Consider the following 19,369-nt stretch of genomic DNA (forward strand, 5'->3'; position numbering starts at 1 on the left):
AAAAGATAGGAATAGCAATGAATAGTGATGTGGGTATAGAAAATGTAAGAGATATGAATGCAAAGCAATCAGTATTTAGGACATTGACCATAGATTTCGAAAAAAAATGCTGCATATTGAGCGAAAACTATGATTATATTATAAGGCTGTCATTTAAAGCATAATAAAGCTATTCCCTTTTCATTTTAATCGAATAAGATAGTAAAGATTTTTGAATTAGCTAGAAACTGATGAGATGTTTTCACAAATCAGATTTTTAATCTCTATAATGCATAATTCACTCAATATCTCAATTTTGATATTGCGAGATATTTTTGCTATCGGTTTAGCAATTTTGACACAATAGCAAGAGGGTTCTATAAGCATTATTATCAACGTAGAATCTGAATATCATATCAGAAAATGTCGCAAATCTGACATTTACCCGACCAAATAGCAAAAATAATTGAATACTTTTCGCGAAAACTTTAAAAATCGATAAAAATATGAAATATAGATATTAAAGAGACTTTTTATATAATATTCATAAAGATTTTCCAAAAATATGATACCGCAAAATTAAAAAAGTGACGTCTTGAGTGGAGTCAAATGTCGAAATTGCTAGCTAAATGTTTTTTAGCGAAATTGCGTATTGTACGTTTTTTTCGCAAAACGAAACCCTTAAAAGAACTATCGATTTCCTAAATTTTTTAAACGAAAAATTTTCCAATTAGAAAATTGGTCAGATTGAAATTTTTTTGTAAATTTTTCATAAATGTGGGGATATTCCGGAGGATTCCTTGCTCTTCTTGAAGAAGATGATATTGACTATCAGGTATACGCCATTGATCAACTTCTTGAAGTTGTCGATCTCGAATGGGCCCAAATCGCTGACAAACTCGATGTTATTTTGAAACTCGCCAACGATGCTTCATTCCACTATCACGAGAAGGCCGCTCTTCTTGCCTCAAAGACATACTATAGACTTGGTGAATTTGCTGCCGCTGCCAAGTACTTAGTTAAGGCTGGACCATTATTCGACCCAACAGCAACAGACAACTTCACAAATACTGTCAAATCACAGCTCATTTCTCAGGTCAGAGTTAATGCTGAACAGAAGAAGGAGACTGATGAATCTACACTTGAAATCATTTACAAGATTTTCGACAACATGTTCGACAACAAGGACTACGCAGCCTTATTCTGCCTTGCCCTTGAAACACGCCAGAACAAGTATCTTTCTCGCTGCATTGAGACTCTTCCAGATCTTTTGCCATATGCGATCACAACAGTCCTTAAGAACGTCCACGACTCACAGTATCGCGCAGAAGTTCTGCAGGTATTGGTTACCTTCCTTTCTGACTCTGTTGATGAACAAGTTGCCAAGTTACATCAATTCTTGAATAATCCAGAAGCAGTTGCAGCCGTTATCATCACATTGCTTGCTATGGACAACTCAGAATTAGCTTACCAGATCGCATTCGACCTTGCCGAAGATGCAAGCCAGAAATTCCGTAATGATGTTATCCGTGAACTTGGCGAAGACGAATTAGTTCTTCCAGTCAAAGACATTCTCACAAGACTTACACCATTACACCTCGAATTACAGTTCCACTACCAGTATTCGAATGAAGATACTTCACTGATCGACGGCTTCATCGAAAGTCTCGACACAAAGGTCTCTACATCACACAACGCCGTTGTTACTCTTTTCGCATACATGAATGCTCACTCCTCTCACGATCAGTACTTCAGAGACCACACTGACTGGTTCTCCACACTTAACAAGTGGCCAAAGTTCTACTCAGTTGCATCAGCCGGCTGTGTCCACATCGGTAACCTTGTTGCTGCTAACACTATTTTCAAGAACTACACGGACGCTAAAAGAGACTCCGAAGTCACTGGCGGTGCTCTTTACGCCATTGGTTTAATCCACGCAAACTACGCGAACGACAGCGAGATCATCAATCTTGTCAACGGCTATCTTAACAACGGCAAGCAGATGTACATCATCTACGGTGCATCTCTTGCTCTTGGCTTAATCAAGATCGGCAGCCAGGACCAACATGACCTCGACAACCTTACAAACAAGTTATTCATGCCGGATGTCCAACCAGAGTGTGGTGAAGCATTTGCATACGCTATTGGCATGATCAACCTCGGCTCCGGTCCATGCGACTTGTTATCTAAGTTACTTGAATTTGCTAAGGACTGCCCACACGAGAGGATTGTCCGCGGCATCTCCATGGCACTTGGTCTTATGTGCTACGGCAAAGAGCGTCAAGCAAACATTGTTTACGATGCATTGATCAACAGCCGTAACTCCGTTTTACGCGAAGGGGCTGCATGGGTTCTTGCATTTGCATATGTTGGCACAGGCGACAACGAGACTGCACAGAAACTTCTTCACATTGCAGTTAGTGACACAAGTGGTGATGTCCGCCGTGTTGCATGCATTGCTATCGGTCTTCTCTTGTCTCGTCAGCCTGAGCGTGTTCCGGAGACACTTGGTCTTTTGGCCATGTCATACCACGCATACTGCTGCTCCGGTGCTGCTCTTGCCATTGGTCTTTCATGCGCAGGCACAGGAAACAAAGAGTGCATTGAGTTACTTAAACCATTGCTTAAAGACATGGATCCACTTGTTCGCCAGAGTGCTACAATTGGCATGGCAATGATCCTTCAGCAGCAGAGTGATGCCCAAGAGCCATACTGCGCCGAATTCCGTAAATTCCTTCGCTCTAAGATGAGGAAAGAGTCCGGTGAAATGACAACATTCTCCATCGGTGCAGCATACGGTATCTTGAATGCAACTGGCAGGAAATCCATCATCTCATGCAACTCTCTTCGCGGTGTCAACTCAATGCTTTCCACAGTTGGTGCTGCATTGTTCACCAACTACTACTACTTCATTCCTTTGTCACTCATGCTTTCACTTGCATTCCACACGACAGCGATGATTCCATTGGACAGAAACTTGAACATCGTTGAGTGGCAGGTCAGATGCAAGTCCAAACCATCACTATTTGCCGATCCACCAACATACGCGAAGGAGAAAGATGTTGTCAAACTTGCCGACAAAGTTGAACTTTCTGTTGCTCGCGAACTTTCCAAGGACGAGAAGAAGGCTGCAGAAGAGAAAGAGAAAGAACAGCAGGAGAAGGAAGATCTTCTTAAGAATGAACCACAAGAAGAAATCATCACCAACCCAGCACGTGTTACATTGGAGCAGATCAAATTCATCGATCCAACATATTCTAAAGATTGGAGTCCAATCATAACTCCTTCACTTGGTTTCATCATGCTTAAGAAAGAAGGTGAACAAGAAATGGATCAATAAACTTATAATTTTTTATTATTATTTTTATAATCTAATTTAAATTTAATAAATAATCTCTCCCATCTGAAGATTCAACATCAAGTTCTGTTTATACACTAAAGAAACTTCAAAACGGCCATTGTACGATGCCTAAATAAGTGATGCACTTTCATTTTTGTTTGGCATTAATGATGCGAAAGAAATAATATGATATATATTTCAAAATTCTTATAAAAATATTAAGGGTGCACCCGTATGTACGTTTATTTGAGAGGAGGAGGATTACCCTCTCAATTTTGAGGGATTCGTTAGTTTATTTTCTCGATGAATATGCAATAAAATTTGATTTTTACTTTATCAATATACTTCATATAATATACACATGTTCATGTAAAAACTTTTTCCCAAAATCCTCAGGAATTAATGAGTAAGACAGTTTTTCGACAAATAAATCGATAACATGGGAATTAAAATAAGGTGTTATATTACATATATAGTAAAGGATATGGATGTGAAGAGCGTTAGTAGAATGGAAAGACTTTGAAATTTTAAAAAATTTATCTGTACTAAAAAATTATTTGATTATAAAAGCATATTATATATTAATTGCTATATAGAATTATCATAACAGATTTTGGAAAAGCCGCAAATCGCCAAGCTGGAGAATTCATTAAATACTAATTATTCAGCTTTTTTTCGGAAAGGAAGGTAGTGTAGTTGTTGTGACCACTATGCTCTTTTTGAATCCAAAAGACGACTGTTCAAATCATAACATCTTTGTTTTTTTCTTTTTGTGTTATTATTGTTTTTCCTTGTTATTATTCTAATTAAAAATGTTTTAGTAAAGGTATTTTTGGCATCATTTTTTCAAATTGTCTCAATGCAAATGTTCGAAAATTTTGTAGGCAATATGACTACTCTTTCAACATTTGTTCTCTTTTATTAATTCAAACAGATTTAGGATCTAATTTCATGCCTTCGAAGACATTTAAACCATCTTCGACATAATTTATTGACAAATTGATGATTATTACTCACAAATGTCACTAATTTAATCTCCTGTCATTCTGTAACAAATTTTGATTCAGTAACAAAGCTCAGTAAAAACTTTACAAAAAATCTCCAATTTATTTTAGTGTCTTTTTGGATTTATGGCTGCATTCTCTTCTACATCTGTACGCTGTGTTTGGAAGAAGACGAAATACAGAAACTTTCTACACAAGTAATCAGATTTTCCTCTCTTTTATGTCAAAATGCTTCCTCACGCTACGCATGCGTCATGAATTAGATTCATTGTCAGCATTGTGTCCAAATAGCAAAAAAAAAGTAATAGTTTAAATTTCGCATTTTACATAAGTATACGCTTTAATTGATATCAAAACAGATTTAGATAGCTTAAAACAATATAGTTTACTCATAAATACATCTTGATAATTCACTTCTTCATTTTTCATAATCTTATATCCTGACTTATATCCTCTTATAAACCATATTTCTACTGAAATCTTCTTAAAGTATCTTTATATCCCTATCTACGCCTCGAAACCCTATTTTTCCGGCGGAATATGAATCTTCAGGTCTCGCTGATTCGATTTCTGCAGTCAGATCGTAAAAATACCTACTACATAGCCTGATAATCTCATTTTAAGTTCCTTAATTTTTTTGAAAAAAAAAATTCAAACTCCCTTATCAAACATCATGTTCATTTTTACGGATTTCATTTTTTCTTTAAGTTTAAAATATACACTTTTTAGCATGTTTATAATACATTTTCAATTTAAATTTACATTTTCATTTTTGAATTGTTTATTTATATTTCCGTTTGCACAATAATATTGAAAATAATTTGTGAGGAATACGGAAAGAATAAAAAATAGTATACATACCAGAATCACTTTTTTTACCATCCTGTGCTGATTGTTTATTATCGGCCCGCTATGCAAGAAATGATAGTAACGATTAGAGGATTCTCATTCTTCTATTCAATCGCTAGCAATCTTAAGCAATGTTATTACTTTCGTTCTTAATTATTCTTCCATATTTTTTAAATTCAAGTTAATCGCTTTAATTTAAATCAAATTGCTACAGTGTTACCAAGTATGAATAATAATAAGATCACCGATGTCAAAAAGGCATAATAAAAATCGAAATAACACATCTCGAAATAGCCAGCATAGAATTTTTCACGACTCTTCATTTTTATTCATTTTTTAATGCATATACGCATACATTGTTAACTGGGAAAAAAAATGCTAAAATCTGGCAAAGTTATTGCAAATCGAAGGGAAAGAATTGCTTTTAAATAATATTAGGTACCAGAAATTAATATACCCCTCAAGGTAATTGCAATAATGGTTCAAATATTTCTATAGTTCCAAATACATTCAAATAAAATTGCAATCTTAATTTTAAAATCCAAATTGATAATATCATCACACAGTATACATAAATGTAGTTTTCTCTTTTGTATCTATTTACTTGTTATCGTTTAAATATCATCATAAAATCTTAATTATAAACTATTTTGAAAATTGGTATGAAACCAATATTTTTATAAGAAGTACTGATACTTAATACATTCTAGCTTTTAAAATTTGATATTATCATATCATTTTTCGAATTTTATTGACTTTTTACACATTAAACGATGTAAACATGATTTTGCTTCAATTTCATTACATATCGTTTTTCTAAATTTTTTGCAAAATCATTTTTTCTAGCTGAAAAATGTATTTTTTAATTTCATCTTTGTTTTTTCGGATTTTTTTTGGAATTAAGAAGTGTGTAGCAGCGCGGCAGTGTCAATATAAAAGTCTTACATACCTTAAGAGATGATGAATATGATAAGAATTTTCAGAATTTATTTTCAATAACAAATATAGACTTAAATAGAAGGTATTTCGAATAAAATTGAAGCTGATTATGAACACGTACGGTCAAAAATGTAAAATATTATAATAAATAGTGTATAAATTATGTATTTAGTCTATTTTTAAGAACAAAATCTAATTAATTACTAATTAGTAATTAATTTTGATAGAGTAAAACGAGATTTTAGATAAGTTTGTTTGTATTAACAGCGATAGGGAGCTTCAACAGATTACCTTTTTGGTAATTTTTTTATTTTATTTTGGCTTCGCGTTAATGGTTTACGTATTGTATGCAAGCGTATTGATTCTATTCTTTAGTTAAATCATTTCTTGAATTATATGGAGAAATCCATTCCCAAAATTTGATGCTAAATCATATTTTTTTTTACTTGTTTTAACTTAAACAACACATGTCCTATAGGTAAAAATTGCATCGTATGGTAGAACTTGTTTGAACAGTAAAAATTCAATAACTTTGAATAAATTATTCGAAAGTATCGAGGTATTGCTAGCTTTGCGTAGCTGCTGTTAATACATTTCCAGTTTCCTACAAATAAAACCGGTTAATCTTTTTGGATTTCCTAATTTTCGCAATAAAAGATTTGATTGTTCTTTACATCGCATTTGATTGCATTTTAAACACGACATGCTTTCATACAATCGGTAACTAGCGATTATCTTTAAAAATTGTTCGAATATATTGTAGATTGAACTAAAGTTAAAATTATTTAACAACAAGATTCAATTTTTCAACAATAATCCAATAGCCATCCAATGTTAAATAGGATTATGTAATAAGAATGTCAAAATAAGATTTTTTTTAAATGCGAATATAAAAAGATCGTATTAGGTTTGACTTGAGTTATTTGACTTGCGACGTTTGAGTGATATTCATTTACGCTCGACAATTAATATCAAAACTATTAGGATTGCATCGCATTTTGTATACTATGTCCAGCAATGCGAGAGACTATTTTAAAAATGAAATAAATTATTTGTAAAAACACCATATATGCACGATTAGAACTATGTATTTTAGAGTTGTGAGCTATTAATTTAAAAATTCTCAATATTTTTTTTTTATTGCGATTTCAAGGAAAATATATTATTATTATTATTAAATATGTAATAAATTATATGCTTATGGATATAGACATAAAAAATGCTGAAACAATGAAAAGAAAAAAATAGTTGCCAAATAGAAAAAGTCGAACCCATACCCCTAACCATTGAGTTATCCTCACTTTCAAATTTTAATCGTAAAAAAGGTATTTAATCGCATAGCTCGCACCGTTCAGGCGTATTTCGAAGTTCTATATAGTATTAAAGATTAAGTTACACTATGTACAAAATAACTTTTTATTGTTATTTGATTTTGATAGCATTATTTGCTGAATATGAAAAATCTCGTAGAAATAATCATTTTATACAGACATAAGTATTGGATTGTTTCCCAACAATCATAATAACACACGTTTCATATTATAGTTTATTTCATTCCCGTACAAAATTTAGATAACGATATCAAATAAAAAAAACGGTGGCCTTTTTTTACTTCAAACTATCATCAAGTCTAATCAAATTGAGTGAGTATTCTTGCTATTAGTATGACATGAAAAAGTGATCGACAAAAATTGAAGATATTGTAGTTAACTCGGATTTTTTTAATTGCAAATACATCTATAATTGGTGTAAATATCATTTATTATATCAAAATCGAAAAATTCGTTTTTGGAAATCTTTGAATTTATGAGAAGTTCTACAAAGACACTTACAAATATAGCGTTTGCAATAAAAAGGCTCTTTAGTCTTCTTCATTCTTGCTCAGAAACCTCTGCTGGTTACCTTACGGGTAACCTGCAAAGCTGCTTCCAAGGCATCGGGAAAATAACGTATTTTCGTGAGACTACCTTTAGATAATCTCTCCATTCTGAAAATTCAACATCAAGTGCTGTTTATATATTATTATTTTTTTTTCTTCTTTTTTATCATCAAAAGAGATATAATAATGAATGAGTAATCACTTAGTTATACGTGTTTATTGAGAGCTAAGATCCAATTAAAATCCAAAGAATCTAAAATTTTATTTTCTAAACTTACATAACCATATAAAATCAAATTATTTAAAATTTAATCTTATTTTTCATTATAATATAACAAATTCAAGACAGCCATTATACAATGCTCAAATAAATGGTGCGCTTTCAATTTTTTTTGGTATTAATGATGCGAAAGAAATACCCAGATTTGCTTTACTTTTACCACTCCCCATGTAATTTCTGGGGAAAACGATAATTCATTTTTTTTATGGATGAATAGATCGTTTTCCTAGAAAGGACCTCATATCTCTGGCTAAAAAGAGTGTCAGATCCTAAATAGATTATTGATCTAGTGTACAAATCCAATAAAAAGCCTATTTTTTTGGCTTTTTTGGTGCTCATTTTTTCGAAGATCTACATGAATATGGGGAAACCATCGGATTTTTTTGGTTAACCCACATCTTCATGTAGTCTGGACTATCTTTCCTCGAAGGACCTCTTTACGGGTGTAAAAACTCATAAAGTTCTCAAAAGATTCATTCTCGATCTCCATGCTGAAAGAATTTACAATAAAAAAGAGATCTACGCATCAAACTACAGCCATAAATGAACTGAACCCCTAAAGCTCAGCTCTTAGTTTATCAAAAACGTCGAAATCCTTCTCATTGCAATCAAATTTTCTCAATAACTCATAAGAAAAATCGAATTTTGATTAAGCCGATGTTATAGGTATCACAAATACTACAAACTTGAGCAATATCGAAATTGCCAGCAAAAGTTTGAAATTGCATTGCTCATATTTGTTTTGTAAACTAAAAATCTGCTTATATTATTCATTAATTTTTATATATTATTCATATACTTTAATAAAAACAATACTATTTCACCTTAAAAATGAATTTCATAAGTCAATATTATTTTTTTGAAAATGTATCAATTTTCGATTAAAACAACATGAGAATAAAATTTACGCAAAATTATTTTAAAAAATGGTTTTAAAAATTTACAATTGATTAAGAATAAGATTGGAAGAAGTTTTGAAGTTTAATTTAAGAAAAAAAATTCGGATATTATTCATGGATCTAAGTAATCTGATATTTGAGTATCGGCACTATGCATAAAACATATATTATAGTTTTTTTGGATTTTTATGATTTTAAATATATTCAAATTTGGCAATCCAATAGATTTTTAAAAAATAGGTAAATAAAAATAGATTACATATGCAGCAGATTTAGAACATGAAACAAATCTTATAGTGACCCAAAAAAAAATTCATGATCCAAAAAAGAAAAAAATTGGCTAAATGGGAATCAAACCTTGGCATAACGAATCATTATGTCAGATGTTTCCACTACACTACACCGGCAGTTCGAAAAACACCCTTGGTGGTTCTATTTAATAGCTACTCCCAACGATAGGCGGTGTCCCCAGCTTTCGAGAGGTGGTAAAAGTAAAGCAAATCTGGGTAATATAATATAGATTTCAAAAAGCTAATAAAAATTTCAAATTGTTTCAATTTTTGTGAATTTCGAGTCGAGTCCGGGATATCTACCCAAAATTGCCATTTTGAGTTTACAAAGTTTACATATGTAAAGTGATATATTTGCCGCTTATTTGCCAACACCTCCCTAAAAAAAAAGTTTGGCGCCAAATCGCAAAAGTGTCATAATCTCATGGTGGACCACAGAAGGGGTCGCCGCCAACAATCTACTTGCTGGGATGCTACGCAGCCTTTGATCAGGCCAATCATAGTGCTGCTCCATCCACATCAGCAAGTGATCTCGGCGGTAGATCCCTAATCGGTCTTCCATGAGAGTTCCGCAAGCCAGAAGCGCAATACCTGTGCAGTCTAACTGCTAGGATATAGTAGCTAGGCTGTGTAGGTATTGCGCTTCTAAGGATATCAGTTATCCGTTATTGCCCTCACTCATTTGTACTACCGCCTTCTGGTCCCCAAAGGGCCAAAGATTCTGTAATTACTCGAGCAGGGCAAGGTTCTTCCGAGATCTCTCATTCCATCGGAAGATCTTGGAAGAACCTTGTCTTAAACTACTCAATTACTGTTCCCTGGTTTTCAAAGAGCCAGGGATTATGTAGTTGATCTAATAAGGCAGAGTTTTTCCGAAGTCTCTCATTTGATGAGAGGCCTCGGAAGAACTCTGCCTTAAGATAGTGTAGTTGTGATCTTTAACAATTTGTGTGTCAGAAAATGTAAATTTATTCGACTAGGACAGAGTTTTTCCGAAGTCTCTCATTTGATGAGAGGCCTCGGAAAAACTCTGCCCTAGTGTAATGTAGTTGTAATACCTGGCCCACAAAGAGCGAGAGAACATGTCTGTAATTCGTTTATGCTGAAGTTATCTGGATGTCTCTCAAATGAGAGAGGAAATCCAGATAACTTCAGCATAAGTTAATGCAGATGATTCTAGGTATTCAATATAATAGCCTTAAAAGTGCTTTTCTGAGGGTGGTCTATCGTCTAGTGGGGAACCCTTAAGTTTTTTTTATATAATTTTTATTTTTATTTTTGAAATTAGGCTATGGCAACAAATTTATATTTAAAAAAAAAAAAAAAAAAAAAAAAGGTAGTGGGGCTTCCAGGCACTTCGTGCCCTCTAGCCCCGAAGATGTTTAGTATAAATGAAGTCTTGACAAAACATTTACGAAGAAATCTCAACAAAGTCTTTACGAAGAAATCTCAACAAAGTCTTTACGAAGAAATCTCAACAAAGTCTTTACGAAGAAGTCTTGACAAAGTCTTTACGAAGAAGTCTTGACAAAGTCTTTACGAAGAAATCTCAACAAAGTCTTTACGAAGAAATCTTGACAAAGTCTTTACGAAGAAGTCTCAACAAAGTCTTTACGAAGAAGTCTTAACAAAGTCTTTACGAAGAAATCTTGACAAAGTCTTTACGAAGAAATCTTGACAAAGTCTTTATGAAGAAGTCTTGACAAAATATTTACGATGAAATCTCAACAAAGTCTTTACGAAGAAATCTTAACAAAACATAGACAAGAAAGTTCATGAGTGTAAATGACCCAAAAATATATTTTAGGGTAGAAGGGTATATCTACCCCGTTTTCTACCCTCATTTCTACCCTCTTGAATTTTCATGAATTTTACACCAAAAATATACTACTAGGGTCATTTACGAAGAAATCTCAACAAAGTCTTTACGAAGAAATCTTGACAAAGTCTTTACGAAGAAGTCTCAACAAAGTCTTTACGAAGAAGTCTTAACAAAGTCTTTACGAAGAAATCTTGACAAAGTCTTTACGAAGAAATCTTGACAAAGTCTTTATGAAGAAGTCTTGACAAAATATTTACGATGAAATCTCAACAAAGTCTTTACGAAGAAATCTTAACAAAACATAGACAAGAAAGTTCATGAGTGTAAATGACCCAAAAATATATTTTAGGGTAGAAGGGTATATCTACCCCGTTTTCTACCCTCATTTCTACCCTCTTGAATTTTCATGAATTTTACACCAAAAATATACTACTAGGGTCATTTACGAAGAAATCTCAACAAAGTCTTTACGAAGAAGTCTTAACAAAGTCTTTACGAAGAAGTCTTGACAAAGTCTTTACGAAGAAGTCTCAACAAAGTCTTTACGAAGAAGTCTTAACAAAGTCTTTACGAAGAAGTCTTGACAAAGTCTTTACGAAGAAATTCATGAAAATTCAAGAGGGTAGAAAAGAGGGTAGAAAACGGGGTAGATATACCCTTCTACCCTAAAATATATTTTTGGGTCATTTACACTCATTTACGAAGAAATCTCAACAAAGTCTTTACGAAGAAGTCACAATAAAAATCTGTCAAAAACCGCTTTTCTGTCACTTTTCAGGTAAAAACATTTTTATTATATATATAAAATGAATTTTACAAAACCACCGTTACCCTTCTTTGGAAATAAGAGTAGATGTAAAGATATTCTATTGAGAGAACTTAAGAAACTACCGAATGGTCTAACATTTGTAGATTTGTTCGGTGGAAGTTTCTATATATCTCATTTGTGCCATACTGTATTTCCTGACTCAAAGATTATATGCAATGACTTCGACAACTATATGAACCGTCTCAAACATATACCAGACACAAACAAAATATTGAAAGAGTTAAAAGAAAAGATACCTATAGGTAAGATGGAACGTATACCATTAGATAAGAAAAATATTGTCAGAGAGGTTTGAAAAAAGCAGAGTATATTGACTGGATAGTATATCTTCTAGACTATTGTATAGTGGTTCTATAAGAGTTCATGACATTGAAACACTTATGTCAAACGTTTTATATCTTAACTATACAAATGTTTTCAAAGAGGACATAGAAAAATATACTGAGGGTATAGAGTTTGTGAGATGTTATTGGACAGAGTTGTATGAAAAATATAAAGACAAGGAAAATGTTTTCTTTATAGTAGACCCGCCGTTCTATAACACATATGATTTTCAATACCAAGTAGACTGGACTTTGAGAGACTCTTTAGAAACTTTAGACGTTGTACATAACCATCCATGCTTTTACTTTACATCCGATAAAAGTGGTTTGGAAAGTGTCATGAGATGGTTAGAGGACATACATGACTATGAGTTTAGATACGATAAGATAGAATATGAGAGAGGTCCTATAAACTGGAGAAAGTGTCATAACAAAGAAATTTTACTAGTAAGTAAATGTGGTTTGAAATAGGACTACTTGTTTTAGGTTTTTTCCATTGTGTCATTTACTTATTTGACGTGGCAGAAAGATATAGAGAATATGAAGATGAACCAATGCCTGCAAATGTTCAGCATATGTACTCGTAAGAGATATTTTTATCTAATATTAAATGGACGCACAGAACTTAGCGAATGCACAGCAACCTGGACAACCAAACCCAGAGAATATTCCAAATGAAGTTAGAATACAAACTGCAATGGCAAACTATGGTCAAGTGCCAACAGATGTACAAATGCAAACTGCCATGTCAAATGACGCTGCGTTAGGTTTGCCACCATGGTATGCAAATATGAGATGGAAAGAGTTTTATACAAACCCCGAAGTGGGATATAAACAACTCTATGCAGATGACGCGAACACAGGAGTTGACCCAGAGTATGTTTTCTACCAGAGGAGAAACAGAATGTATGAGCTCCAGTTAAAGAATGCTATGGAACTCAACAGGAAACGTAAGAGACTAGGCGGACATTAGATTTTTACATATAGTAAAATGGGTTTCTTCAGTAAGATAGGAAACTTCTTTCGAAATGTTGGAAGAGGTATATGGAATGGAATAAAAACCGTAGGAAGAGGAATTTGGAACGGTGTCAAAAATATTGGTAAAAGGGTAGGTCAGTTTGTTGGTATTATACCTAAAGACCCTGAACCAGAAGAACAAGCTCCTGTTATACAACAGCCTGAACCTGCACCACAGTCTAGTTGGCAACCAAATCCAACACCTCAACCGTATTAAAAGTTATATTTTTATCGTTCGATAGTAGTTGTATATGAAACTAAGTTCTAAGTAAAACGCATGGTATAATGGAATTATTCTTTTTCTTCCATCTGTAGTAAACCATACTTGAAAGTCTGAAATACTTCCACTTGGTGGTTCGTATAACTTTGTAGGTTTTTCGTAAAAGTCATTTGCCAAGCATAAGAAAGAGTTTTGTGCGCCAGAAAATGAAGCATGAACAATAATAGCAGCTGGGTCGAAAACATCTTTAAATAAATATGTTCATCTCTTGCATATCGACTGTAAATATTTGCTAAAGGAAGTTCGACTTTCTGATTTAACATTCTTTGCAAATAATACCATGACATTGCAGTGAATTCTGTATATATTTGTTCGTCTTTCTTTGGATTGTCTTCGTAGATTTGAAATGACACTTGTGAATTTTGTTTGTCATATACAATTCTCACATAAAGTGTGCTCTCGGTATTTGCATATTCATCAGCATATTTTGCATAACATGAATTTATTTTATCTTCTATATTTTTTAACGCAGTCTGTAGAGAAGATGAAAGGTCAACTTGTATTAGCTCAATTTCTTCCCACATTTTTCGTTTCCCTTCAGATATATAATCTATATGAAACCTTACAATAAATGGAAAACTTTTATCTTCTACAGACACAAACTTCATTCTACGAAAGCCAATAGCTTTTGTGACAGATGGGTCTCTTAGCCATCTTAATGGGTAGTCAAAACGATAGCCTTCATGCTTTACGGTCTCTGTCTCAAACTTTTGACCGACATTAGTAAAAAGTTCATCTAATGGTTTAGTTGTAGCAACTCTTGAATTTTCTTTTTCTATTGGAAGCATATTTTATCTAGAATAAAAATGTCAAATGAAACAGCGTCTATGAGAGAAATACAACACAACCGACAACTCATTATGCAAGCTCTAAATAAGAACACAACAAACTTTTCAAACTATTCTAAGATATCTGAGTCATTGAAAGAAGGAAACTTAAAACTGACATTAAACCCAATGACAGATGAGTTTCTGTTTCAAGACAATAAGAACCATACTGTCTGTATAAATCCAACAAAAGGAACTTTAAACGAGAAACCTATAAATGAACTTCTTTTGAAAACAGATGTTGACAACAAAGCTGACAAAGAATATGTAGACGATGCAATAGCAAAAGAAGAAGAAAGAGCTAACAATGCTTATGCAACAAAAGAACATACTCATCCTGAACTAGCAGACAAAACATATGTTGACAATAAAATGTCAAGTGAAGTGACAAGAGCTGAAAACGAATATTCTAAAAAGACTCATACACATTCTATATCTGAAATAACAGACTTACAAGAAACCTTAAACAGGAAAAGTGCCGTTGGACATACACATACATCTTCTGAAATAACAGACTTAAACGTTAGCCTTGAAAAGAAAGCAGATAAAACATATGTCAATGAAATATACCAAAGTTTAGTTGGAACAAAAAATATTGAAACTATTGTTGGTGACTTTTCTGTCAATGAAGAAAACAAATATTTTAGATGGGAGTTTGTACATTCCTTAAAAAATGGTATACGGTATAAACTCATTCCGAAAAATAACAATGAAATGTATGTAAGCTATAAAAAGAACGATGGTACACAAGTTAAAGTTCCATTAGACAACAACTGCTACTTAAACTTATATGGAGACGAACAAAAGAAATATTTAAGAGTTTATGAAATGACAGATATGACATTGCCTGACCCAGCTCCAGCACCATATTATTATGACTATGGAGATGACGTCAGAACACCACATGTAGATGAACAAAAGCTAACATTATATTTAGATTTTTATAGATATAAAAGATATAATGCAATAGAAAAAACGAGAATAGTATACTATTATGAAGATGACAGAAATAAATATTATAGTCAAGACTTTACCTACCCTGAAAACATAAGATTATATTATAAAAAATATTCTGACACAAACCAGAAGAAACCTGAAATAGTTGCACTATATTTTAAGTTCAAAAGAGACAATCCTATAATATCTCATATGTTTGATTTAATGAACCCAGTAGGTTCTATTTATACATCTATGGAAGCAAGAGGTCCTCAAGTAATGTTTGGTGTTGGTGCATGGGAACAAATAGTCGACAGGTTTTTGTATTGTGCAAACTCTTCAAAGGAAACAGGTGGAAGTAAAACGATTTCAGGTGAAAATTTACCTGCACACAGTCACTACATAGATTTAAGTACATCTCAAGCAGGTTGGCATAAGCATAGATATTGGGATTGGTCAGGAATGACAAAAGGTAAAGGATATGATGTTAAAGACGACGTTAAGTTTGCTATAAATTGTTACTGGGATGACACTCAGGGAGAAGGAAACCATACACATTTCGTTTCAGGATATACGCAAACAACGGGACAAAGTAAAGAATACATGCCACCTTACATGACAGTTTACGCATGGTATAGAATTGCTTAGTCGTCATTTTCAACTTCTTTAGCATATTCGTCAGGAGTTGTCTTATATTTGTTAGGAACTGTCTTTGAAAGTATACCACCTTGAACTTTGACAAGTTTGAAACGAGGTCTGACAATAGTAGTTTTATCTTCTGCTTGCAGTCTGTACATTTTGCCATGTTTGCCTAAAACTTCATAATATTCTCTTGTATACTTTCTTCTATTTTTACGAACACGAACGTGAGTACCTGTCGAGTTCCCATTGTTGTCATAGTCAATAGTATTTTCATATGGGTCGCGTTTAGGTATTTCTATTTTTACTTTGTCGCCTTTCTTAAGTTTGAAGCCTGGCATTCTTTCTTGTTTGTCTTTTGACTAAACTATTAAATATATAGTCTTTCTCTAAGTCAGGGTTGTTTTTCATTTCTTCGGGGGAGTGGTTTCCCAAACCTTTTTGTTTACGGCTATTGTAAATATTTAAAACTTGTCTCATCTTTGCCATGGAGAAGTGTCTATATTTGTCGTCATATGACATTTCATCTACCTCACCACCTTGTGGTTGGTTTAAGTCTCTTAAGATTTTTATACAACTGTCAATGACACCAAGAGCAGAATGGTTTTGGTCGACAATGAAATATTGGTTTACATTTTTTGAACGCAGATAGTTTTTAATATCATCTGATTTGAAAGAACTTTCACAGTCAGATGTCAGTTTTGTTGGATGGTATTTGTCAACGAATATTGTCAAAGCAGTTTTCACATCTAAAATATTTTTGGACTGTAATGGTATGGCTTCACAGTATCTTGTGTTTTGACCAACAAATATTAACCAGTATGGTGGTCCATCTTCTCTATACCTCGGAATGTTTTCCAAGATATCCATAAACCAAGCATTTGGTGTTGAACTAAAGATTTTTATCATGAGTGCTTCTTTGTTGCCTTAGAAACATAGGGGTCCTTGTTTGAATTCGTCATTTTAACCCATAAGAAATGGGTTTATTTGGCGCATTAGCAGGAGTCGCATCTAGATTTTTGCCCGCAGTGGGAACACTAGCCAGAGGTGCATTTGGAATTGGAAGGAAGATTTTGAGTACATTAGGTATACTGAAAGAGAAAGCACAACCTATTATACAAACTGTACAGAAAGGTTGGGATGTAGCACGAGATGCAGCAAATCTTATTCCAAATCCTGAAACAAGAGGAAAAGTTCAAGGATGGATGGACAATGTTTCCAGACAAGCAGGAAACTACTATAACAAAGCAAATGACTACTATAACCAAGCAGGGCACTATATGGACCAAGGTGAAAGATTCTTTAACAGAGGATATAACCATGCACAACAGTGGGTAAACAACAACCAACCGCAACCGCCTCAAAACGTGGGGAATGTAAATTTTTTTACTGAGATGAAATGAACAATACAGCATTGAGACAAATGGGCTCAAGATGGATTTGTCGACTTCCAGTAGTTACACAACCACGTTTGTCAAGTTCTTCCTATACCTCAGGAAGTTTTAGACCGACTTAAAAAACCTAAACAACCAGTTGAAAACAAAACAAACTAAAATTTTTTACTGAGATGAAATGACCGAAGAAGTTGAAACGGTAGATTTGACACCACAAACAAAAAGTTCAGAACCATTGTCAAAACCTGTCAAAGAACTTACAGATGAAGAGAAAAATTCAATAATAGAAAGTGCCAGGTCTGGAAATACAAACCCTAACTACAAAGTCACTTTTCATAGAAATGGAACGGCTAGTATCTCAAAAAAGAAACAGACTCTCACAAATAAAATATTGAAGTCTGAAGGAGCTTTCGAGACAACAGATGGAAAAGTTTACTTCACTGACCAACAGTTCATTATAGAACATCTCATTGACTTAGAGTCGAAATATTCTAAACTTTACAACAAACACAAAAAGTTGAAAGGAAAACAAAAACAAATGGCATATGATATTTATGAAGATGTTGACGACACAACCATACCTGCAAGTGAGGTAAAGTCAGAGGAACCGAAAAGTGACGAAAAACCAATAGAAGAAGGGAAGCCACAAACTGAAGATAAACCAAAACCAAAGTTTAGTTTCCAAACTAAACCAAGTCAACCTTCATTAGCTGGTATGGGTTGGCGTCAAAGACTTATGGCAGCAGGCGGTTATGTAAAGTAAAGAAAAAACATTTTTTTATTTTTATAAAAATGCCCCCGTATAGAATGGATAGAAGGTCTGCTAGAATAAAAGCAGAGTTAGAAAGATATGGTTGGAGAGTTTCAAAGAAGTTTAAATATAGGAAGGGAAGACCCATAAAAGTCTATGACAAATTGTCTGGTCTTCGCTACGAAATGGACTTAGAAACAGCACGCGCAAATTATCCAAACAGACTAGAGAGGTTAGAAGAAGAACGTCTTATGGACATGCCTTTCGATGTTAGTGAACCTCAAGTTGAAGGACACGACGGCTTTGCCAGGTTCTACTGGAAACATGACGAACAATTGCATCCTTTGAGGAGGAAAAAAGGAAAAGGTGAAGACGCACATGCTCCCATGGAAAGAACAAGATATGCATATGAGAAGTATCGTGAAGTTAGAAGTAAAATTACATCTGGTCAAACCTTTACAGTAAACTTTGACGATGGAAAGAACAAAGAAGGCTTCATGGGAGTACTTGCTGCAATTCAAGACGGAAATAAGAAAGGATACAATCTCAGACTAACCGTAACAGATTTGGACGGTCATATATACTACTCACATGGCAATGTCACAACAGCCGCACAACTTCTTGACGCTTTCAAGACTACAAAGAGAGAACAAATGTTTGACTCCGACTCAGATATTTTGAATGCAATTGAAGGAATTGTAAGCGTGAAGTTCGAATGGTACCAACCCAACCCTCAAGCAGTCAGACAACATGTTTGTTAGATGAGAAATAAAACATTGCATACCATTTTAAAACATTTTTTAAAACAGTATATTTTTACATATATTAAATGTTTCAGGTTGAAAAACAAAGAACAAAAGTAGCAGATACAAAACCGTTAGACTATATCTTTACAAACGCTGGCAGGAATATTTCAGATGAAGAAATTTCATCCGGTGCTTACAGGTTTGACTATCCAATTCGTTGGCTTCAAAGTCCTTCAGATGCAAAGGCAATAGGATTTAGAAGAGTTTTGTTTTCAAAAAGAACGAACGCTTTTATGTTCGCAGTATATTTTCATGGGCAGTATAGAGGTTCTGATGGTCTAATAGA

General features: G+C 33.6%; 9 protein-coding genes and 1 pseudogene across 10 annotated transcripts, besides 3 other annotated features; 9 read left to right on the plus strand and 1 right to left on the minus strand.

The window, feature by feature from the left end:
• Positions 1-728: 728 nt before the first annotated feature.
• Positions 729-3,570, plus strand: TVAGG3_0523520 (26S proteasome non-ATPase regulatory subunit family; the record flags this gene model as incomplete). The annotated part of the gene is made up of 1 exon (XM_001313704.2): positions 755-3,319. One exon carries the CDS (start codon positions 755-757, stop codon positions 3,317-3,319), a length of 2,565 nt encoding a protein of 854 aa, XP_001313705.1.
• A 6,442-nt stretch (positions 3,571-10,012) lies between these two features.
• Positions 10,013-10,637: a mobile genetic element.
• Positions 10,638-10,667: 30 nt separating this feature from the next.
• Positions 10,668-10,703: a mobile genetic element.
• A 67-nt stretch (positions 10,704-10,770) lies between these two features.
• Positions 10,771-19,369: part of a mobile genetic element that runs on past the window's edge.
• TVAGG3_0523560 lies at positions 12,088-12,904 on the plus strand (annotated as a pseudogene). The gene has a single exon. A coding segment is annotated over exon 1 (817 nt).
• Positions 13,044-13,406, plus strand: TVAGG3_0523570 (uncharacterized protein; the record flags this gene model as incomplete). The annotated part of the gene is made up of 1 exon (XM_001313705.1): positions 13,044-13,406. One exon carries the CDS (start codon positions 13,044-13,046, stop codon positions 13,404-13,406), a length of 363 nt encoding a protein of 120 aa, XP_001313706.1.
• On the plus strand, positions 13,425-13,667 carry TVAGG3_0523580 (serine threonine-protein phosphatase family; the record flags this gene model as incomplete). Its single annotated transcript, XM_001313706.1, has 1 exon — positions 13,425-13,667. The coding sequence occupies one exon, from the start codon at positions 13,425-13,427 to the stop codon at positions 13,665-13,667; it is 243 nt and encodes an 80-aa protein (XP_001313707.1).
• TVAGG3_0523590 (uncharacterized protein) lies at positions 13,932-14,518 on the minus strand (the record flags this gene model as incomplete). Its single annotated transcript, XM_001313707.2, has 1 exon — positions 13,932-14,518. A coding segment is annotated over one exon (587 nt), but the record flags the coding sequence as incomplete, so codon positions are not given.
• On the plus strand, positions 14,537-16,141 carry TVAGG3_0523600 (phage tail repeat-like family; the record flags this gene model as incomplete). The annotated part of the gene is made up of 1 exon (XM_051237323.1): positions 14,537-16,141. One exon carries the CDS (start codon positions 14,537-14,539, stop codon positions 16,139-16,141), a length of 1,605 nt encoding a protein of 534 aa, XP_051095147.1.
• Positions 17,110-17,512, plus strand: TVAGG3_0523610 (uncharacterized protein; the record flags this gene model as incomplete). The annotated part of the gene is made up of 1 exon (XM_051237324.1): positions 17,110-17,512. A coding segment is annotated over one exon (403 nt), but the record flags the coding sequence as incomplete, so codon positions are not given.
• TVAGG3_0523620 (phage tail repeat-like family) lies at positions 17,705-18,289 on the plus strand (the record flags this gene model as incomplete). The annotated part of the gene is made up of 1 exon (XM_051237325.1): positions 17,705-18,289. One exon carries the CDS (start codon positions 17,705-17,707, stop codon positions 18,287-18,289), a length of 585 nt encoding a protein of 194 aa, XP_051095149.1.
• On the plus strand, positions 18,334-18,697 carry TVAGG3_0523630 (uncharacterized protein; the record flags this gene model as incomplete). Its single annotated transcript, XM_051237326.1, has 1 exon — positions 18,334-18,697. A coding segment is annotated over one exon (364 nt), but the record flags the coding sequence as incomplete, so codon positions are not given.
• Positions 18,775-19,038, plus strand: TVAGG3_0523640 (uncharacterized protein; the record flags this gene model as incomplete). Its single annotated transcript, XM_051237327.1, has 1 exon — positions 18,775-19,038. The coding sequence occupies one exon, from the start codon at positions 18,775-18,777 to the stop codon at positions 19,036-19,038; it is 264 nt and encodes an 87-aa protein (XP_051095151.1).

Source organism: Trichomonas vaginalis, chromosome II (assembly GCF_026262505.1).
Source record: "Trichomonas vaginalis G3 chromosome II, whole genome shotgun sequence".
Classification (NCBI taxonomy): domain Eukaryota; phylum Parabasalia; order Trichomonadida; family Trichomonadidae; genus Trichomonas; species Trichomonas vaginalis.